Genomic DNA, 24,485 nt, shown 5'->3' with positions numbered 1-24,485 from the left:
TCGAGGGCCACGAAAATTATAGTGGTTTACCAGAGAAGCAACAAAACAGAAGATGGCTTTTAAATCCAGTAAGTGTAGGAAAATTAGGAGTTGACAGGAATTAGCTCGTTGACAAGGAAAAAAAATGCCTTTATCGCATTCTAACATAAAATGTTGTAGTTGTTCATATCTAATACTATGATACAGAAACCTGTGTTCAATCACTTTGCTTGTTCATTGCTCCATTAAACATAATTAGTATTTTTCGTGGGTGGGAAGCAGAATAGCAGAATGAGGATGCAAATATTCTTTATTTGCAATAAATGTAGTCATCGTTAGCCAGTCCTGCATAATTCTGCTTGAACATTGGTAAGACCAACTCAAAGTAACATTAGCTGTAAGACAAAAATATTAGCTGAGTGAATGTAACGAGAGGGTGGTTGTTCTTCTTTTCGATGCTTTCATGACAGGAGCAGTTGAAATAAAATGCATTTATTTAAATTAATGTAATATCTAACCTCACATGTCCTCTTACTTCTTTTGGAGCTTAGAGTCACATTATTTGCTCAACTCCAATGAAAGCCACTACTGGGTGTACTTGAATTATTATTGCTCTATAAACACATGTAATGCTCAAGAACAGTCTGATTGTTTTTACAATAAAACAGTGGAAGGCCTCCTTGAAACACTGGCATTGTTCAGGTTTTGTGTTGTGGTCACTAAGAAACTGTGACAAGTGGCATTTTGGCCCCTGCTCCTCAGAATGTGGTGAGTGGGTTATGAGGGTTCAGGATGCCTGATGGGACAACATTTCAGGTGGGAAGACTGGGAACTAGAGTCACCTTGCCTGAGGGGTGAACTTGTGTAGTCTGTGGAGTACCATGGTGTTGATGCTGAGGACATGGAGCTAGTGACTCATGCTGGCCGAAGGCCACTGTAGTCTATCACCTGGCCATTTGCCCATTTGCGTGGAGACACTTTGACTGCTGGTGCTCACAGGCTCAGCCTCGTACAGAGCAAGTAGCATGAACACGCTGCCAATGGGGATGTCTATTTTTACATTTATTTTATTTATTTTTGGCATCAGTCTTTCATGAACATGAAAATCTTATTGGAATATTTATACTCTGCATAGAGGGCGTTCACTCCACTGATTTTTAATTACAGATAGGTGTTAGAGACATTTGATGCCTTATAGCAGAAAGCTGCAATAGTATTTCCTGATTACTAGCTCTTGAGTCATTACAGTAACAGATGGTAATCTGGCAACCAACTGCAAAAATGAACAAAAGAAACATGGTTCAGAGCATCAGCTGCAATGTGCAGCAATCTAATTGCTTTTTGACTATAGTAATAATACTGACTTGCCCTGACTTGAGATGATTAATATGAATAATGACCAATAACTAAAAGCTATTCCTTGTGATAAAACAAGCTATTCTAGCACAAACACACTCTGTCTGACACAGTGTCTGACAGCTGTGTGTTGTGATGGTGCGGTGAGCTGAATTGTGCATGTGTGAATCCTCTGTGGCATGTGGGGTTATTAATTGAGAACATCAATAACAACAGGCCCTGTCCCTTTCTCTCTTTTGAGGAGAGCATTAATCATGTGAGGTCAGTGCAAGCAGGCAGGAGAAAATAGGGCAGATTTGGTCATAGTAAGCAAGGGTCTGGCTGAACTGGAAAGCTCTCCCACCAAAGTGACAAAGTGCCGTAGTATCAGCCATGCTTTAGTGTGAAATTACTACAGCATGTTTCTGCCCCTGGTCGTGTGCATGGGTGACAAATCCAATCAGGTCTTAGACATGTCTCTATTTTTATTTTTTCCCTGTGCGTCCTGTTTTTGTCTTTGCACATTTGTGGTAAGAGCTATAACTGCAATTAGAAAATGCAGGGCCTGGAACACAGTAGGGATTTACTCTGAGTTTCTAAGATTCATTGGATGCAAACTAATGAAGTAAAAAAAAAAAAGACACATATTGTTTTTATTGTCTGGGACAGTCAAAAAGTATTTGTGAACTCAAACAACTGTTTCTCCCAGACCTAAAATTTTAGCAAGAAAGGTTTGGTGCTGTTCCCAAGAAGGAGTCTGTTGAAACTGGATGATCTTGTTCATTGCCTGATATTCATAAATAAGAATAAGAAAAAGAAGTTTTAAAAAAGGACATACTTTAACAATTATTTTTTTTGTGTGTGTGTTTTTTGCTTACACTAACTTGTGTTAGTGTACTTGATCATCTAAATAAATTACTGGCTTTGCATTATTTATGTAATGCTCCCACATAATGAAAACATTAAATCACTAGTATTCCCCAAACATTTATTAACTGTCAGCTAATGTTATGCTAGCAAGTGCTGGCTACCAAGACATGTTCTGTGCATTACAGGAAGGGGTATAATGCAACCAGAGTTTTCCTTTCTACTCAACAAGGGTGTCATGCACAACATATAACAGCTTTCTTATTTCTGTATTTATGTGCCAACTCCTAAAACACCAGTCAAATGTCACATTATTTAACACAAACTAACTTTTGTATTGACTTAAATGACATATATCATCATCTGTGCCCAGCATTTGTGTGCACTGTACTCCTACATCAACCTTACACTGCGTGAAAGTCTTTTTTTTTCTTGCTTTATTTGCAGAAAACTCAGCAATATGATCAATGTAGTCGAGCTTGAATGTAGCATCATTTTTAATGGACCTGGTAAACCCACATAACCCTGTCCCAAGACACCAATTAGTGCAAATATCATTCACTCCATTCCTTGCACCATTCACACACCCCATGCTACAGCTCTGACCTTAGCTATTGGGTTGTTAAAATGTAATCTAAAGCACTAATTAAAACACTAATTACAAAGCACTGGCACTGATATTACATTTCTTGTGTACATTATTATTTCTTTGCATAGATCTGCAGAGATGTTTGTGTCTCTTTATAGAACTATAATCCAAGCTTGTGACTGAGGGGGAAATAGCCGTGTGTCAAAACGGTTAATGTCATTGACTGCAAAACTACACTACTACTTTCTCTTTCGTTACATATAGTGCACAGATTACAGCAAACTGTGTGCATTTTACTATGACTCTAACTGAGTCTTTTCTCCAGTGAGGAAATCACTGATGATGGTGTGAATGAATTACTTTACTAATGGTGTGATGATGACGCTGGTCAAAATATCAACTATCACTCATGTCATGTCAGCTATCGTTTTAAACTACAGCATGGTGATAGATTTTAGACATAAGCCCCATGCCAGCCAGGTACCATTATAAAGGATGTGAATGTGGACTCTCTAGATAAATATTCCGGCTTTATTCCTGACAGAACAGTGTTATCTGAAGCACACATTCCTTCCTTGATTCCTTGTGTAAGGTGGAGCAGTGACTGCATTGCCTAAAGAAAGTCTGATTGTAAGTGGTATTTTTCTATGATCTGTTTGTTTTACAACTACACATAACAAACTCAGGAATGACCCAATCTGCATTATTGACCAGGCCGGTGAGATCATCATGGCAAACTCTGTGATAGACAGACTCTGCAAAAAGATTATTCGGGCTGATTATCCAATGCATGATGAATTCCTTTATCTAGTATTGAATTCCATCTGCCTAACATGAGGTCAAATAAAGACAGAATCCTTTATCCATCAGCCATCTAAATACCTAACATAACTCGCTGTTAGTTTATACCATATTTACGCCATAAGTAGCAGGTATGTTTTGTTTTTTTTTTTAATGTGGGTAAACCTGCCAAAAAAAAAAAAGGCAATTGACTCCCATTGACAGTAGATGAGTTTGTTTTTTGCTTTTTCTTTCTTTTTATTTTTTTTCTGGCACGAATGTGCTGGAAAACAGGCTCAGTAAACAGTAGAAAGAAGCATGGAGGCCAGTGACCATTTTACGGCCGTTACTTACTCTCACATCGCTGTCTTGCCAATGTTGCTTTTGCAGTGTTGCATACCAAAAGTCTCACCATTGCACACTGTTCCCATAGACTGTAAAAAAAAAAAAAAAAAAAAAAAAAAAATTGTTCCTGGCCATTTACTTGCCAACATCCGGAACTTCGGCCCATTAAAGCATTGCACCAGAAAAGGGGTGAAAATTAGCAAGTCCACCCGGGTGTCATGTTTCCATCACTGCCAAATGGAGTTGGCAGTGACTACTGCAGAGTCATTTGCCCCAGGAATGAATGCCAGTTGTGCCCTGAAGACAAAAACAAGATGTTAGTGTGTTTTAGGGTTTTTTTTGTCCAGTGTGAAAGGGGCCTCAGATGCATGAGGTTTGTTCTTTCTTTCTTTTTCTTTCTTCATTTATTTTTAGGGTAACTTTGCTTGTTTTTTTACTTTGTTGAATACCACTTGTTCTATGGAGGTAATTGTTAAAAATGAACATGACTGAAATGGTAATTATATACCTTAAGGATACCCCTCTGCCATGAAGAAGCAGTGGTTTAATTTGAAAATCTGAAATAACAATGACAGCATGAACCGTATGTACAAAATGACATATGCTTACAATTCATATAGAGACAATGCTATAGATGTGTCCCCAGGAATTCACTCTTCCTGTCTCATATACAGTGCTTAACAAATTTATTAGACCACCTGTCATAAAAATGAGAAAACATAAATATTTTAGAAATCTTTCAAAAACTTGTTTAAAACTAAAAATAACAAACAGAAACAACTAAATAGTCCTTTTTCACACATAATAACCAAAAAAAAAAAAAAAAAAAAAAGAACGAAAAATCAAACATGACATTCAACCACTAAAACTATTTTTTCTGTTCAGGAATAGGAATGCAAGTAAATCACTATAATGACATCTTAATCAAGAAGTAATAATGTGCTTTACTACTTTTTCAGTTTTTTGTACAACAGTAAATCTGAAAATTATATTTTAGCATTAAAAATATAATTTCAGTGAAAGAGCTTCTACATACTGGTGTATTAACCATAACAGAAACATAAGAAATGATTCATTAATTTAGGGCAGCTGTGGCATAAGCCTTACTTTGGGTGGTCGTCTAATAAATTTGTTAAGCACTGTATGTAAAACAAAGCCAGAGGGGTTCAGTTCTCTTCATGCTGAATTTGCCAGACTTTGGTATAAACAGCATGAATTGGTGGATCGATCTGATCTGATGTCACGGGTGTAAAGGCTGGTTGCACATGCAAAATGGTTTCTCAATGATTGCATGTCCACAATGCAATCATTGAGAAATTTGGAAGATGTTTAGAATTTAAATTTAAAAGCTTAGTTTTAGTCCCAACAATTCAGATTCCAGTATGATGGAATTTTTCCTGCTCTTATTTTGTTGCACTTGGGTTTCTAAGCATGATGTCTTTCAGTCTGTCAACATCAATCTTCTTTCATCCGTAAAACTCTGCATCTTAGGGTTGTTTCTTTTAGTCTTACAATTCATTTTTCATACTTCACAAACCTCTGTTGTTGTCTTGTGGACTGAGACTTTCATTTTCATTTTCACTGTTGTCCTTACTGTTAGATTTGATTCTTCAGACTTGGCATATACAGTGTTGGAGCAAGGCCAGCTTTGGGCATAGGCCACCTAAGGTGCCACTGGTCACAATCTGGTCACTCTGCACTAAACGCCTGATAGTGAGAGAAGACTTAAGACTGACAAACCATAAATCATAACGAGGATATGGTTAATAGTATAAATGTGCAAGTGTGTCGACTCCAGTCGCGTACTGAATGAGTCTGTAGGTTTAACAGAAGTAAGCCTATGATGACAAACAATTAGACTATCCTGAAATTAGAATAATGTCATTGATGTCAGGAGGCAGGCAAAGCCAGGAGTTTTAATAGCCCATAGGTAGCCTATCAGCTATGATTCCAGATATTTGCTCTTTGAATGACAGCTGTCGAAATCACCCAGGGATGGCTTTAAGAGCAAGTGACTTGCTGACCCATAAAATCTATATAAATAGCATTAGTTTCAGTTTCATTTATATAACAGCAGTAGTGACTGAAGTGAGCAAGCAATTGTTTTATATCTGCTTCAGTGGTATTTAACAGGTGAACACCCCTACAGTGCTGCTGTTAGTCTGGCGTTTTGGTAATGCTGATGTTAATAAGGGTCTCTCCAAATCCTGTCCAGACCTTCCTGCTATAAAAGATTCACACTGGCATCCTCTCTCAATGTGTTCACTGAGAGCTGTATAATTTAGGGGGAAAGAAAAAACAATTAAAATAAACATTGGTTTATAACACGTGATCAGGACAGCGATAAGTGAAAGTTTCATATTAGTAACCCCTCCTCAGCACAACAGTGACAGAGACTGTGATGTAGAGGAATGACAGACAGAGGTGAAGAGTAATCTGATGATGTTTGGATCGCACAGAGATGTGATAATCAGGTTGTGTTCTACTAATACAATAATAATACATAATGAGAACTAGTCTGTGTGTGAAGATAGTGATTGACAGATGATGTTGGTGTCATGACACAGAAGTTGAATAAAGTTCAAAATCTGAAAAGTATTATAATACTCACAAAATATTATATAAAAGCAGTATATATAAAGGCAGACGCCCTCAGGGGATGTCTCGCCTTCAGCACCAAAATGTCCAGAGACGGCCCTGTGTCGAGGACACTATATCTTGCAACTTTAAAATAAACACAGCATCCAAACCCATGAGCTATAACGGTCATAAAACTGTAGACTAATCATTTCTATTTTTCTAGTGTTCTCATTTCATCTAAAATTGGAGAGTGAGATTCGTACTGTAAAAGCACGGTAAAAGTAGTCACTTTGCAGCTACACTGGCTTGCAGATTGAAAAGCTTAAAAGAGTTATTCATTAAATGAAGTCATATGTTGAGTCTGGTGGTCCCACACCTGTTTCCTGTTCAGACAAGAAAAAGTAGACGGTGTGGTGAAAATGAGTCATGGCTGCAGTGCTTGTTGGATGTGAGTACATATATTACCTGTAGGGCTTTTTATTTTTTTTTTTTCTAAAGGATTTAAGTGAGACAGCTCTTTGTGCCAAAATCATTTAGACTGTCGGTGTACGAGCTGTAACACGGTTTTTACATCTTGTACCTAATGAGGTCTTTATCAAAGCAACGCTTCCACAGCCTTTCATAAAAAATGTATAAGCTTAAATTCAGGTGTTGACATAATGTTGCCTTGGGAGTTCAGTGAAGAATATGTTAATGTGCTTGAACCATTCAATGCTGAACTGAATCCCCTACTTTGGATCTCCTCATATTACATCATCATCACTCTCTTGTTCAGGCAAAATTACCCAGAAGGACACATCGACACTATCATTAAATCATTAACCCCCCCCCTTTTTTTCCCCCTTTTTTTCCCCTTTTTTAAAAAAAATTAAAACATTGAATCACTTTGAACAACTTCAAATTTGAACGGTAGTTTCACGTCTGCTTCCAACACCCCACTGTGCTCTCACTGTGTTGGCATCGCAACTGTGTCTTGAAGGAATAGCAAAATGCCAGCCCTTATTCAAGCCGCACAAAACAGCTACTAGCTATCTTGTACCTCTGAAAAGCAGCTGTGAAACAACCCATGGCTTACATTTTGACATCGCTGACAGCCAAGTTTTAAACAATCCCAAGAAGGGAGATGATGAGAAAGGAACACACAGTACATTTAAATTCATATTTTATCAAAGCAGTTAATGTCACTCAAAACAAAGTTTTTCCTTCTGTTGCTTTGCATTATTTCTGCAGTTTACTTCTTTATTTAACCTGATAAAGGATGTCTCAAAAATGGTAGAGCATTTTTCTTTCTTTCTTTTTTTTTTTGTTTTTTTTGTTTTTTTTTGTTTTTACATCTCTGTAGTCAGATGAAATTGTTTTGAGCCATTCAAGGTTTGTTGTCATGGATTTCTACTTGAAACAGGACACTATAAAGAACTTTCAAAAAGAGCCCCCCTATAACACTGTCCTCCAAACTTTACATCAAAGTGCCATTATGGTATTTTTTTTGATTGCCACTCTAGTGGATAAGTTGAGTATCCATACAAGCACAAAACCCTCTCTTTACTTGTCATGTTTGAAAGCTTGAAAGCCTTTCTCATCTTTTCAAGAGGAGGAATTGCTATCATTTGTCTTGCAAAGCTTGGAAGCTCTCGGTTTCTTTTTCCAAGAAGGAGCTGCAACAATTCATTGAACAATGAGGAAGACAAGGCTGAGTATTGGACAGAAATGGCAGAAATGTCAGTGAAGGAAAAAAAAAAATCATGCCTATGTCGCAGTAGACGAGCTGAAGCCAACAGGTCACCCTGCCTCCTGCTTTAACTTTTATAGATACTGTACAGCAAAGCACTTTGACTGTCTCAACAGGCTAAATATTTTCTATTCCTGTATGTACATAAGTGTGTCATTGTTGGCCCTATGATGGTCTGTCCACCCCTGACATCCAGGATGAAACATCCACTCATACTATTTATGATATTTTGTATACCTGTTCATACAGTACTGTGCCATGCAACAGGGTTGTAGTGTTCAGTAGTGGCTCAAGCAACTGAGTATTTTGCTCTTCTGTTCCCCTCTGGACCAAATAGCCTGAATTATAATTATAAAAATCACTTATCACTCGTTCCGTCCTTCACTTGATCTAATGGTGTTTTCCTCAGGATTAGAATAAGAACATGTTTATTGTCCATCACAAGGCAGTCGAAATTTGTCTTTGATGTGGCTCACAAGTAGCTTGGTTTAATGGTTGCCTGAGACTAAGCTCTTACCGCTGTGTCATTCTTAATTGGATTCCACTAACAATGCTGTAAGCAAACAGGTCTTTCACAAGGCCCAGAGAGAATCAACAGCTTTGGAGACACTTGTCTGCAAAAATGAAAATGTTTTGCACTCAACGGAAGATGCAATATTCAACAAATACTCACTCTGAGCAAAAGACAAAAATAAGTTGAAAGGCCTGCATCTGAATTTATTTATTTATTTATTTATTTATTTATGCATTTATTGATCTCTACTCAGAAGATGTAATATACCTCTTGTTTATGCAGATTTTTTTTTTTTTCCATATCGAGTGAGCGAGTCAGAGTTTTATAACTGAGTCCGTAGTTTTCACTGTAACAGACTTTTCACTGCTTTGGCTTGCTGTAATTCTGATATGAGTGTGATATGAATATTCTCCTGACAGTGCTGACTAGTGCACGACAAAACCCATCTGGCTAACATGTTTCCTCCCTTGTAGGGAAACCCCTACAGAGGATACACACTGAGTTAAAACTCCATTAGCTAGTTTATTGTTGAGCTAAATGATGAATAAAATAAAGCTGAATACGTTCATTTAATTTGTTACTGTAGGGATATTTTAAAGCTGAGTTATCACATCAAGAGTGATGTTAAAGGTTCAAAGTATGATGAAGTAATTCATTCAGGCATTAAACACCAAAGGTAATAGATAGAAACAAGAATATGATACATGCCCTAATTGCAAACCACATGTTATTCAGAAAAAAAAATGTTTTAGGTCAAATATTGTATATGTATGCACAAAGAAATCCAACTTACATATTAAATCCCTTGAATATAAATTTTACAAAGATGATATTTAATCCAATGTTTTTCAGGAGGTTAATGGATCTTATTAGTAAACTCACACTTTACTGGTCTAAAATAAAGTTGTGTTAAACTCTGATGAGGTTTGATAACAAGGTAAGGCAGTGGCAGCTTGTAATTTTTAATTTCAGTTAGCCACCAGTCTCCACTGCCTTTGCTCCACTGGCTATGACTCAAGTATTTTTTTGGCACTCTGTGATATAGTTTTGACCTCTTTGTAATTTATTTTTGTAAAGCAGTGCAGAGCATTTGTGTCCAGTGTGGAAACTGTTAATTACTAATTTCATCATGTTGCATTGGATATCTTTCAGTCCATAGCTGGTTAACTCTGTAATAGGAAACGTAGTAGCTAAAGTTAATGTTGTAAGCAGCATATTAGGCACGACAGAGAGATGACAAGGGCAGAGAGAAAACGTTGATGGGCGTAGATCTTGTTTGTCAGCTGATGGCTGAATCATTCAGAATCTGTATTTTATGTTAAAGAAAAGATGAAGTTGGAAATTAGCAGGGTTTTATGGACTGGAAAGCAAACATTTGGTAAATGATTGCTGACATAATAACCTTTTTAAACTGCTTGCAGTTTTAACATGATAGTGTCAGTGGACAGTACTGACCCACGTCTTCACATCAGTTTATATAATTACATGACAAAAGTGGTTATATACACGTTCATACATATACATATACATATACATATACATATATATATATTTTTTAACTGATTCATTGCCCCTCAGACAGACGCAGGTAATTTCCAGCCATATTTTAAGTCACGGTGCAGATAGATTATCCCTCTCCTCTGGTCATACTACATCAGATTTAGCAAACTGCTGCTCCCACAAATCTTTGCTCTACGTTGCCATGACAATTTATTACTGTTGTGAGAAAAATCCCCATGGTTCCTCCTCAGACATTATTAGAAGATATCATAAAAGTAAAATAATAAGTAGCTCTGAGGGACTGTTATTTGTGATTGCTGAGAATTAAAATAGCCTGATGTGCTGACATCCATGGTCTGATTGATTTAATCACGCATTTCTGGTGGTGTTTTCATTCATTATTTTTCTTTCAAAGATATCAAGACAAACATGGGGGTGAAGTGTCTTTAAATCTGCTCAGTGCGCCATAGAAATGAACGCACACACTTATTTTCTCACTCCACTAACAAGTACCTTGGGTCTCTAGATGGCAAAGCAAGCTCACAAAGCTCACTCTGTATTGGCTCTGTTAGTTGCTGGGTTTCTAAAGTACAACCAAATGAGCTCCTTATATCCCAATTTGCTGCACAGCGCTTTTGCTGCAGTATAGTTCATAATTCTGTTTGTGGTGATGTTTAACAAGGCCTCCAAAATATCATATAAGTAGTTTTACCTTTTTTTTTTCCCCATTGCTTTTTAAAAGAATATGTATGGGGCTGCACATACTAGCCCACATCCAGAAGTTGTTTAGAACCTTGTTAATTAGCTGCATAAAGGTCATATACAAAGTACTGAAGCAAGATACCGTTCCACCACAACTAGACATTGTTCTAGGTAAGGTCACACTTTTATTTTCACACTTATTTACAGTGTAGAGTTTATTTTAAGAAATCACAGCTTTCACTGGACAGTATTTTGCATGAATGCTAATTGGTTATTACGTATTTCCCTGCCTGGTTGATGTAGCCAAATTACATCCATCACGTCATGATTTCTATCTATTTTATCGCTTTCATTAAGAACGTAATAAGCCTAGAGAGCTCATTGCGTTTAACAATATGACAGAGCTGTTGAAAATGAGTGAAAACATGAAATTGGATTAAGTGGATTTGATCTTGCATGCTGCGTACAATATGTGGGTTATCCGTTCTCATTCGAGGGTAATCATTACCATGCCGTGTCAAAATAGGCGTTTCGTAATCATATCTGTCTGTTTTGCATGACAGGGCACATCTGATGACCTTTCTATTTTATTCCCAGTACAACATGTCATGAATCACTGTGATAGAGATGTCACAGCCAGCTTTTTCCCCTCACACTATGCTCAATCAGTAGTGAGGGAGGAGGAGATGCTTAACAGTCTCCCATTGCCCTCCCTCCACCTTCAGCGTCGGACACACCAAATTGATTTTAATCAGGCAATAAAGTAGATCTGATCCTCCCTCTGTTGACTCACTTTCATGCCCCAAAGAGGCCGACCTGATCGACTTCTCTGATGGATTTTATTATGGATTTCATAACTGCCTATACCTCGTTCACTACGGAAAAATCTTTCATTTTAGTTGCATTCAGAAAAAGACTAAGGCTGTATTGGTGTTTGCTGTGAGGATTCAGCAGTTTACTTATTCAATACTTAGATCCTTTAATTCCTGTCTTCCCGAGATGCTCAAGAAGAAAAAGATCTGCAGGTCTGAATGTGAGAGTAAGCTTTTTTCTTTCTTTCTCTAATAGCTCACTCTGAAATGAGCTTGTAAAGACCCAGCAGCACCAAAGTGACACTGAGATAATCAGTTTGCCTGTCTTATTTTCAGGCACCTTTATTTATTTTCACCTTTTTTATGTGGCGATGAGTGTAAATAAGTGGCTGCTCTGGGATCTAAATGCTAAAAATACTGTTTGCACTGGCAGTTTTACAGACTTGTGCAAATTAAATTACGAGACACTTATTTTAAGATCTAAGTTACCATCTTATCCCCAAAGGGAGGAGAGACAGTCTTCAAGAATTGTAATTTTCTCAACTAAATCTCCACTTACCTCAGAAAGCACTATAATACATAATCAGCGTGATTTTTGTGATGTGGCAGAGCACATCTTTTAGTAATTTATCTTTATTTTTATCTATATATGTATATATGCCTTTTACTACCCTGCCTTGATTTCTGGTTTTACTCACTTCAACAGATTCTCTCTTTTAGCATTTTCTTGTCATTTTTCACAGTTAACTTTGATTTCTTTTATATTATTTCTTTTATTATCATTTTTATTTCTGATGTTATCTTGCCATTCTCAATTTAAAATTTTATATGAAAAGTGCTATACAAATAAAGTCTGATTGAATAGTGCTAATAGTCACCACTTATGTGCCATCTGTTATTTTATTCATTTTAAGTTACAAAATGAAAGGCTCTATCAAACCTGCATTCAGTGTGCTCACGCAAAATCCCTAAAGCTGTGGTATTTAAGGTCCTCACACTGAAAAATAATTTCCATTTTAAAATATGACCTTTATGCAAAGTTAAAGGGCAGCTGCACCCTTCAGGTCCATCATTTTATTGTCCCTTGTCCATCTTAGTTTTTGCTTAAGATTGCATTTAAGTTTTAAAGTCCCTTTGGAAATTTTTGGGTAACCTGAGCTTTGCAAGAACCAATGAGCAGGAGTGATAAATCTTCTGAGGGAACCACCGTCAGTCTTGACAGCTACAGATTCACACTGAAATTCATTTGAATAAATATGTTCAAAATGTTCATGGTAGGTTTGTAAAAAGACTGTGGGGGGAAAAAAGCTAATGAGTGGTCAGAGGTCATGATCAAAAACCACAAATGCCTGGATTTGCTTTTGTATTCGTGGTTCATTCAGGATTCTACAAGGCCTTCCATGTAAGCCCATAATACAAATTACATTATATATCTGCAAAACGGCTGCTCTTCTTGTCCTGCAGCTTTGGAGAGGAATTTAGATATTTCCTCTTTTAGGAAGTATTAATGGAGTCAGATTAGTCTTTGCTTCAGGCCGAGATGTGGAAAGCACTCTGTTCCCAGCTTTGTTTAACAAGTAATGTGTGTTGCTTATCATTTCCTTACTTTCATTAGCTTCAGGACCTACGGCGGATACTAAACACACATTACACCCACATACATACACATTGGCATGTTAATACATAATTGATATGTATTCGTCTGCAAAATAGTTGAAACTCCACCACCACCATTTCAATTTATAATGTGTAGGAGATTATTCACAGCGGGGCAAAGAACATGAAAGTATTCCTACTATAAAAAGGTATGACACCAATTTTTGCTCATTTTTTACAGAAATATCCTTTTGATGGTGTGGATGCTCAGATGTTAATTTATACACACCTACTGTAAGTTCTTCTTTTTAATGTGAACAGTTTAGTCACCGTAAATCTGGTTTGGGTTTTATGTCACTGTAGGAAAACTATACTTAATAAGTCAACAAATTAGTGTAGGAGCTCAAAGCTGAACTAGAAAGCTGGGCTGTAAACTTTGATTTTTAAACAGACAGTTTGTTTTTTTTATTTTTTATTTTTTTTAGTAAATCTGACTAACATGGTGGTTTGTTTACAACTTGATTTTTCTTGCTGCTCTACTTGCCAATTATGGAATAACAAAAGCAAAACCTAAGTCCTAACAAACCCATAAACCACAAAACAAGACCGGTCACTGGATTAACATGTCATGACTGGAATGAAATCTTGACTAAAATACCAGTAATAAAACAAGCAAAACAAAAAAACAGCTAAAGTTTAACACACTTGTACCTGTACCAGTGCAAAACTTTTTTTCCAGAATGTCACCTTAGATAGGCATTTTTTCAGCAAAAAATTCTTTTTACCTTGGCATGTGTGATACATGTAAATAGCATGGTATCCCTATGTAGAGTACAGGACCTACCGCTGTTTTTTGTTTTTTTTTTTTAATGGCAGAAAGACTTGTTTAAGCAATGCTGATGTTAAGTTGTTGATCAATACTAGTCTTACTACTGTGACCTCAGTGGGAGATGAGATTTCAAGCTGTCTGAATAAGTAGTCCAATACATAATTTCTGGCATATGGAGAAAATTCTTCACACCCTCTGTTGTTTCAGATATTTAATGCTCCCTGAACTATATTAACTCTGTATTTACTTTAGTCTCACCTACACACTTGGAGGAATGTGAAGTAAGCACAAGATATTGTAATAAATGTGCTGAGCCTTGTAAAGTATATTTCACCTGCTGATTCTCTGTTGACTTGTCACGTAAACAAAATAACCTGAAAATTTCCTTGAATGAAAGTACCCAACCCAGAAAGATAGCAGTTTAGTTTTCCCCTACTTCAGAGAAATGACAGTAATTTCACTTTCACTGGTTCGACAAGGACTTCAGACCACAATCTGTCAATTATCAATAAGAAGAAGATCTGTTAAAATAAATAGAAAAGAAGGGAAAACATTTTTTTTACGCTTTTAAAGAGATGGAAGAGTGACTCGAAATGTGATTTAATCATTTAGTGACAATTAAAAACAATGGGAGTTGACCCAAAGTGAATACAATCACAGCAGACAGGCTCCCTCTGAGTATCTCAGTTTGGCTGCTATTCATAGGGCTCCATCATTATACATCTCTTTGATCGATGAGGTAAAAGCCAAAGTCTTTATTAAATGAAGTTTCTGCATGTTAATTTGTGTCTTTACTGATTGAACTATTGTCATATGCAACATCTGCTTTATAAATCCTGCAAACAGTTGCAGTGGAGTATTTCATTTCTTGACTCTACACTTAGAATAATGCAGATACCAGGAGAAAAAAAAAAGAAAACCTACTGCTGCTTCTGCTGTAAAATGCTGAATTACACTGGGTTGGAAGAATATTTGATCAGTGTGGGCGGACAGATAGTACAGAATGGTAAAGACTGAACAGGATGAACCTAACTGAGCTGTTTACCCCATAGTACCAGGATTGAGTGACTAGTTGAGTTGAGTCCATTTTATTCTGAAATTAATCACTGTAAACATGTATATTATTAGTATATTATTAATTTTCAGCACAGATACACTATATTTCTTTTGCTCTTTTTGGTTCACACATGAAAGGAATAATGCAATGCTCCTGGATGGCATTTTCTCCTCTTTTTGGTTCATCTCACAGTTTAAACAGTCACACTGCTATCATGGCTAATAAGGCTTCTTTGTGTTGTGAGTCACATCGTAAGAGACGTGTTTCCCCATTTCTAATGGAACGAAGCTAATCAGATCTGTGTAAGCTGACTCCCAGCTGTGCAGCTTTGCAGAATTCACTGAGGAGTAAAGTGGAAAAACTTAAATAAAGGGCAAGTCCATCTTAATCACATGCTTCTGTGGTCCGGTGGCAGGCAATGAGACAGAAATGTCACATTAGCAATGCGAAGTGGTTTATTACATCATATAGACAGTTAAGCCAATGTGCCGTTTGCTGATTCTGGTCTTTTATTGAATATTGCAAATTTGGCAGGTCAATGGCCATTGAATAACTTTTCTTACAGTGTGTTTACAGTCAGACAATTTAAAAATAGTGAATGTTGCTTATAACAAAATACTACTCATTTTTCACTTTTAAGTGATGTTTGTTAAGGTAGTGTAACTTAATTTAATGAGTACATGTTTTGTTTTGTTAGCTTTTATAATACTGTAGTTGAACATGATAGTGTTAAGGTGCTATTGCAGAATTTAGATTTAAAGTTGTTTGTGCAGTTTTAATAAGGTATTACTTCGTGAGTTCCAAGGTGGACTTGGAGTTACTAGAAAATGCACAGCTCACCAGGTGTCTGCACTGGTACAGTGGTGGCCAGTGAGGATGTGATCCCTCACTGTAACAGCTCTCGCTCCACTCCCATAATGCAGTTTAATCTGAAGGCTACACATAAGGCACTGACATGCCCCACAGAGTATCAGCCTGCATTGGACAAACTCAGTGGAAACCTTGACTGGCACTTCACCCCTCAGTGATGACAAAAACCCTGTCTGCTTAAGCAGCTATTACTCCACCTGATTGGTAATCATGACATGGAGTGAGGCATAAATCCCTCAGACTGCTGCTGGTTAAGATAGAGGTCTTTGAAGGAACACGGTGATTAGGTGACCTTGGATGGAGCATAGAAAGGGGGCCAGGCGAGGGGAGGCTTTGGGGGGAGGTGTACTTTTCTATTATTGGCAGTATAATGACACATTCTCATGCAAATGAAATGCACATATGTAGGCTACACTCCACTCAGAGAACAGTTCAGAGCCCTTAAAAATGTGCTGAATGATTTCTTAGAGGAGTGTGCGTTACAGTTTATCTCAATCGTCGTATTAGCCTCAATCATACAGAAGTTTATTTGCTGTTTGCCCACATTCATTTCTTCTCATATGAAAAAAAATGACATTACGTATACATGGGAACAAGAACAGTACTGTATACAAATATTATTTGTATATAGTATAGTACAAATAATATTAATATTTATTTACAGTTGTTATCAGTAATGAGTTTTATGTTTTTGCCTGGTTGAACACTGCAGTGCTTACACCCTTACTAAGGTTTGTTGTGAGAGGCAACATAAAATAATGAGATGATGACTCAGTGGCGGAGAAAGAATAATTGACTCATTTTTGTCACTTCAACTTTTAATTGAAAATCCTAATGATCTCCATCAGGAAAAAAAAAAAGTTCCTTACTTTTATGAAATTGGAAAACATGAAAAGTAATCATGCATTTTAGGATTCTTTTGACTTGCACAATCATGATGTTGTTCATGAATTATGATAACTGAGTAGTAATGTCTTGGTTAACATAAAATCATGCATAAAATATTCACATAATCCTGGTAATGTGGTTGTATCTTTGTTAATGAAATCATATTCCCTTGCATGTGGAGTAAAAGGGCAGTAAACAGGATACAGCCTAAGTTCGTTCTTATGAATCATTCATTGTTTACTGGTGTAGAGATTTATGCCAGGGAGCAGGAGGCCATACTACGATTGTCTTCTGAAACTTTTCATATGGTGCTCACTTTCAATAATTTGTTGACATGCCCCTGCTTTTATAGAGAAAATAAAAATGACCTTGCTCTGTAGTGAAGGTCAGGCAGTATCTAATGAAAGCTCCAAAGTCTTACAGCATTGATTTTTCACCCATTTCATGGCTAGAATGCAGAGTTTTTCGTTCAGCGTTGCCATGGGGGATGGCCCCGGGTACGAGCTGGCATTTCCTGGAGCCAGTTATACCTCAGATTTTGTAAATACACAATTACTTCTCTCTCTAACTACATCATTATTTTCTCTCTTCCCTTTCTCCTAACACAGCTCTCTTTGCTGATCTGGCTTTGTGATTTCTAAGAAATTCTTTTTAAAAATGTTTTCAAGGATCTATAAGGAAGAGAAGAATAAGAGCTGCAGAACCGATGTGCACATATATTTGTGGGCATGTGTCCAGAAGTGCTGTGACATTCTGAAATCGTTCATCAGTCAGTTGAGTCACGGTACTCTCTCTAGTCTTCATATTCTGATCAGACTTGACGTGGATGGCATTTAAGTCTAAATACCACATGGCGTATGCCACTTCTAGAGATACGCTTCTAATAAAGATTCATTATGCAGGTGAGACATCATTGAAATGCATCACACTACACCGCATCTTTTGGCAGATTAAAGATATGAAGATTAAGGGAGAGACTGCATTATACTGTTGTTATACTTAATAACCTGCTTAGTTTGGCTCACAGCCCTATGCTCATCCATAATGCATATGACCAGCAACTGGCCAGGACACTAAGTCTGCTCTGACAGTGTGAAAGGGTCTAAATTCACTAATCTATGGGTTTCTAGTGTGTATGTGTATGTGTGCATGCATGCTTGTGTGTGCTTACTTGTGTGTGTGTGCGCAGATGAAAACTCTCCAAGTACATTTGAATTTCTGTGCCCCAATACACTTGTCCTCAATAACTTGTGAAACGTTTGTGTGATGTATTTTAACCTGCATGTCTGATTTATGTTTCACAATCCATGTATCTGTGAGCAGAATATTCCACCCTCATATACTTGTACTGTTATATATCATCAGTCTGACATCAGGGTTTTGGAGGAGTTATTTTGTGATGAAGTGTTTTGATTTCCTTTTTTGGGCACCCACTTTTCTCTCCGCCCATCCTGTCTACATCTATTTCAGACAGTCATTTTACACATTTCCCAAAATATATTTTAAAAAAGGCTGAAGAGAATGAGTAAGAACTTGTAGTATTCAACTGCATGGGCTCAGATTGGGTTCAAAGATTTTGAGCTAGTAAAGTGATGTTCACAAATATTTCCAAAGCTTGCAGGTGTAAATCTGCGTGAGAAATTCAAGTTTGTACGTGTAGAAAAGATTTTTTTTTTTTTTTGTTAAAAAGATAAAAAAAGGGACTGTGAGAATGATATCTGTGAACAAATTCACAAATATGCTGTTTTTTTTTTTTTTTTTAAAGAAGTGCTTTTGTGAGCATCTGTGTACAGCTGGAGCAGAAGAGTGTTTGTTCCCGCACTGTGTGAGGCTGAAGTTTTAAGTATAAATTTACACCTCAATCTGATTGGACAGTGACAGTCCAATCAGAAGGTGGATGGTTCCATTTCCTGAAAGGTGTAGTATTATAGTGTAGTAGTCATATTTATACAAACCCAACTGGGTCGCAGAAGGAGCCTGCGCCATCATCCATCTTGAAAATCTACTATACCTTTCAGAACCTGCGGCAGAGATGAAGGCAGGGGAACCACCTGCCATCTGATTGGACTCTTGGACCGCCAGCTGCAGCTTTTAGTTCAGACTTAAATTGTGTTTTTGGCAATTTATAAGAATTAAATTATATTTGTGTGTAAGTGAATATGTTTGATTAGGCTTGCACATTTACATGTGCATTTCAGAGATATATCCAGCCACTATTTTCTCTTTCCTACCACACTGGATGATGAGTGACCTTGAGCCCCCTCAGTGCAGCATAGGTCTAATGGACTATCACTGCCCTGTCAAGTTCACACACAGCTTTCAATGTACAGCTGAGCTAGTTGGATGAGCTGCAAATAGCTTCTTTGAGAAGCAGCTCCTTCTCAACCTGCAACTGTAAGATAGCTCCTACTTAGGAATATTCTCAGATCTGCTTTTTTTTCAGCTGTACAACATAGCTGACGTTTAATTCGCCACTTTGAGCTGTGCACTGCACTGCTGCTTTTATAACACAGGTTTTGTTTGAATAGGCCTGTGGCTTACGTCTTATCCACCGTACCATATTGTGAACTGTGTGTCTGTTACAGTTCAGGGGATTGTAATGCCATAGTGCTTTGTAGTTTATAATATTGTTTAGAAAGATAAATGAAGACCTAAGCTCTCATGTAATTCAGAGTTTAATAGGACTGAGCAAATAGGGGAGTGGATGCTATATTGCAAAATGCAGGATGAAGAGATTTGTTGTGCTGTCTGAGTGTTCATGTTGCAGTATACCGGTCAACAAAAAAAAAAAAAAAAACAAATGTCTGCTGCTGGCTGGTCTTCCTTCGGCAGGCTTGCAAACCGTATCTTCCCTGTCTGCCTGCCTCCAAATACCTCTTTGTTCCTCTGAAAATGTGGCATATTTCAAAGGCTCAGTGGTTTTAATGAGCCACAATGTTGTGTCAATAGTGGTCCTTGTGTGTCAGGAACGAAACTCATGATAATGTGCCCGGCTGAGTGCCACTGTGTGTTTCCCACTGTTATGATAATGGAACCAGTTTGGGTTTTTTCTTTTTTCTTTTTTTTCCTTTTTAACCACTCATTGAAGGTGGATGTTGCCTTTTTTTATTTGCCACCTGCCATCACTATTCATTTCATGTTTATCTGCAAAATACATAATGCTGTGCACAATACTGTACCTTTTGGTACCTTTTTCATGCAAATGCAATGGTATAGGGAAGAGGAACAAAAGAACAATTGAATAGTTACTTTTCCGCTTTCAGTTGTGTGTTTGTCTCATTATTGTGCCCCTACCAGCTGCAGAGACAGTACAGCCGGTACAGTACAGGAGTGGCTGTTTGGAGAAGGAGAAGAAAGATTAACTGACATTTGAGGTCATTTGCTTGACTCATATTTTGCCCCTTAGCTTTTGGGGTGAAGAAGCATGAAAGGAGGTAGGAACATCAATAGGAAACTGGGTTGCTCCGAGATCCAGGGGCACTTTCTTTCATGGCTTCCATCGCTAGCTGAGGAAATGGCCCTTCTGTCACCAACCCTCTGCTTTTCAATGGTAATCAATTCAGCTTTAAAGGCTTAGGAGACATCCCTTTAGAGACTTCAGCAAACGGAGCATGCCTCTGCCAACCTCCAGCCCAGCATGGGCTTATTGATGCCTTGTTATTTTTTGAGGAGAAACGTAAATAATGTAGTCAGTAAACTCTTTTCTTATTTGTTTTTGACATGAAATTAAATGTAAATAGTAATAATAGAATAGAATACAATGTTGTTATTTGTTCTGGGTGGTAATTAATGTTACAATATTGGGTGTCTCAAATTTTATTTTTACGACTAAACTGTAAAATCACGTGCAGTCCATCATGTTATTAAGTCTGGTGCTGTATTAATATTTAGTGCATGTGGTAATCAGTATGCATTAAGGTTGACAGCATGTTTTGCTGAAGATCACAAAAGTGTGTTGCTTGATGATTGTTAAAAGAAGCACATTTGACTGCAGCCAAGAAATACTGTGTGTTATTGTGAAGTTAACAGTGTTTTGAGAAGTATTTGGCAAAATACAATTTTTATGTTGGCACTGCTCCACTGTTTACAGGCAAAAATGATCATGGACCAATTCCTACCTTGAGATACCTTTTTTTCTTTTTTTTCTGATCAGCATGACATGAATTAGATTTTTTTTTTCTTTAGGTTTGATGGCTTTTGGTGTGCAATTTTAAGAATGTCCCCTTTTAAAACCTGCAAAAAAAGACTTTTTCTTTTTTTTTTTTAAAATTTCAAAAGAGACCTTGATTTAAATTGTAAGATTTCAGATATATTGCATCAGTGGGAATAGAAGAGGTAGAATGGATGAGATGTTTGACCTTTTCAGATTTGTCCCTGGGTAGTGAATTTGCTGGAGGGTGCCGGGGCAGAGAGCAGCAGTGCGTTGAATTATCACTCCCACTGTTCAAATGCTGCAGACCTGATCTCCCACATGCTCCACTCCCACCACTAATGGGTTAGGAACACACCGGGAAGAAGACGGAGATAGAGAAAGAGAGTGGGAGGGGGAGTTAGAGCCTGTCTGATTGTCTGTGGGTTAAGCTTAGAAACAAATTACCGTTTTTGCTTGGCACCGAGGAGAAGTAGCGGCAGGTCACTCTGTGGTGTCAAATCTTTAGCAAAAGCTTATGTCACTCTGTAGAATGATCGAGCTGAGTGTCTGACAGCTACCGGCAGGAAACATGTCAGCACTTTGATGGATGCTTGCTATATTGAAAGGCTATGATGACTTTTTAGTTGACTGGGCGTTCACTGAACTGTCCCCCATTCCACCATGAAATGAAAGCACAACACCAAGGAGGCAAAAAGATAAGAACAAACTTGCCAAACTGCTTTGTAATAGTTTGCCAAGGCGCAAAGGACATCATGTCTTTGTTAGAGGAGAGTAGCTGTCAGAATCACAATGCCTGGGCACTGTCTGTGTCTGCCTTTTTTGGTACAGTTTTAATCTTCTGGAAAAAAAAAAAAAATGCATGCCCTCCTGTTCTGACAAAGAATTGTAGCTTGCAAAAGATATACCATTGACAAAGGGACATACAGTAGAACTGTCAGCCTTTCAACGTGCACATACAGTACAGAGCTACATCCTTTTGCAAAAACCTTGACATTCTCCGTTTCGCTCAGCTGTGGGCTACCATTGCAGATGATCTATTGATAGTTTTGCTTTTCTCAGTTCCTCTTCACCAGATTCATTTACTACATGTGGTTCTAAAGAAACTTCAAGTCGACTACAGTCACTCTCTTTTCTCTCTCGTTCATGTTCAAGTTTGCATCCAGTACATGTTTTCTGGCTAAACATGTATTCCATGCTGCTCAGTACCATTACCTCATGCTGTACCTTATTCTGTCTCTTTCTCCACCCTTTACTCATGCCATCCAGAAGCCATCCTGTGTGACATAGGGGAGTTTCACTGTCACGACCAGAAAACCTGCATCCCCGAGGCCTGGCTCTGTGATGGCGAGCCTGACTGTCCCGATGACTCTGACGAAAGTGATCAAACTTGTAAGTCGCCCATTCCATCCATTCCTCACTAATGCAACACTTTCATATGAAACTCTGCCACAGTGCCTCATCTGTCAGCGAGTGTCACCTTTAAAGTTTAAGGAGCCTTGTTAACAGGTATTAAGTGATATTGCACTGGTTTTTAGCATCAAACACTGCCCCCCTCTAGGCTTAAAAGGTGTTAGAAGTCTGTGGTTTCCTCTGTCACAGAGAACAGCTGCTGTGGTCATTTTTTTGAAGACATAAAACTTACTTACATCCATTGTAGTTACCTTGAAAGCAAAGCTGCAAACAAAGCGATGTGTTTAAGAATGCTTCAGTGAAACTAGGAGTATTTGGAACATACTGTAGTTAGCATTCAGGTGGACCGCCAAATTGTGAGAATTATGCTGCAGGACTTGTTTGACAAGTTTGTATGGACATTTTATCAGTTGTGTTTTCCAATTTGAATAAAAATGATCAGCTTGGTCGTACAATGCAGTGTTAAGATTTTGCACAAAAGATTACCTTTATGATGACAAGCCCTCTGGTTCCCTCCTCTAGTCCAGAGACATGAAGGCTATAGTAGTGTGTGCCGGCCATGTGATAAACTTGACGGTGATCTGACCTTACCCACTGCATACTGGTATACAAGCCAGCCTTTCTAGACACCTCACAAGATTAAGCAGATAGAGAGAACTTCTGCAGGAACTATTCGTTTTTAAATAAGCATAACACTCTCACCTGAAATAGTATAGTTGTTGTTCCTTTTTCATTTCTGGTACTTAAAGATTGTTGTAGCAATCCATTTAAATCAGACATGTAAACCCAGTGTTTGCTGTGTTGTTTTTGTCCAGTGCATATTAGAATACAAGTGACAGAGGACTCTTATTTCATACATTCACCTTGATTTCAATAATATCAATAATAATAAAGTCACTGTTTTAACTGACTTTAGTCACTTAGAACAGATTTGATCCATTTTGATCCATGTGTCACATGATTTTTTTCGCTGCAGCACAATGGGCTGCACCTCTTGTGACCCAGCAAAATGAGACCTATTAGCTGAAACTGTGACAGGCCAGTCACCTACAGTATGACCTACAGATGATTCTCAACCCAAACTTGTTCAAAATCTTCATATGTTATTTGTTATTATTAAAACATAAAATACTGAATACATTTCTTACTGATTATACAGTATAGTTATAAGATTTAACAGCTACAGCAATAATGTATTTTATTTGTTCTTCAAAATCATTTTTTTTTTCATTGTTACAATTGTTGTGCTAATTTTGGTACAATTTTGATACTAAGTGCCAGTTGCTTTGGTGTTTTGTTATATGAGTTATTTGTCCTAGAGGACTCTATTTGATGACTACTTACTCCCAAGGGCAGCTAATCATTTTAGAACAAAGCCAAAGAAAAACCAGTCTAGTTGAAAACGTGGTATTATTGAGAGCGTATTGTACTGTTCTGTGAAGAATCTGGCAGGTTCGACTGCAGTCATATAAACTGTCCTTCACATCAGGTTTGAGGAGGCAGGCAGGCCCTTTAGTATTATTATTATTTACACGCTTCTGGGACATAGATTTCCTTTAATGAATAAACAGAGCAGCAGTTTCACATTATTATGAGCAAAATTAGCCTCAGTAAATTATGAAGGAAAAAAGGCAACAGAACCAAATTATTAACATTCACTGCAGGTTCCTCATCAATGTGAGTCATTTGGTATAATTAGGACTGTATAGTTTTGGCAGTGACATCTGTGCATAAATTGACCACAGCGTGCAATAATTAATCCCCTAGAGTGCAACAGGTCATTTATCAAGTAGGCTACTTGTGGGTGGAAATTCTTGTTGCAGAAAAAAAGATGGAGGTATCACTGCTTTTGTCAAATTTATATAATTACATGCTTTTTAATGTATGAATGCAATAGACTGGTGGTTTGTTGAGGGAGTGTCCTAGACACACTGAGCACACTGAGATAAG

General features: G+C 37.6%; 1 protein-coding gene across 1 annotated transcript in view; it reads left to right on the top strand.

Moving 5' to 3' along the window:
• Window positions 1-24,485, top strand: part of lrp1bb (low density lipoprotein receptor-related protein 1Bb) — a 241,714-nt gene that overhangs the window by 42,752 nt on the left and 174,477 nt on the right. The window contains exon 2 of the mRNA XM_041056911.1: window positions 22,392-22,514. Coding sequence (XP_040912845.1) covers window positions 22,392-22,514 — 123 coding nt within the window. The remainder of the gene's footprint in view (window positions 1-22,391; window positions 22,515-24,485) is intronic.

This window comes from Toxotes jaculatrix, chromosome 15, assembly GCF_017976425.1.
Source record: "Toxotes jaculatrix isolate fToxJac2 chromosome 15, fToxJac2.pri, whole genome shotgun sequence".
NCBI lineage: Eukaryota > Metazoa > Chordata > Actinopteri > Toxotidae > Toxotes > Toxotes jaculatrix.
The sequence above is the reverse complement of the archived record's forward strand: the minus strand, read 5'-3'. Positions and strand labels throughout refer to the sequence as shown.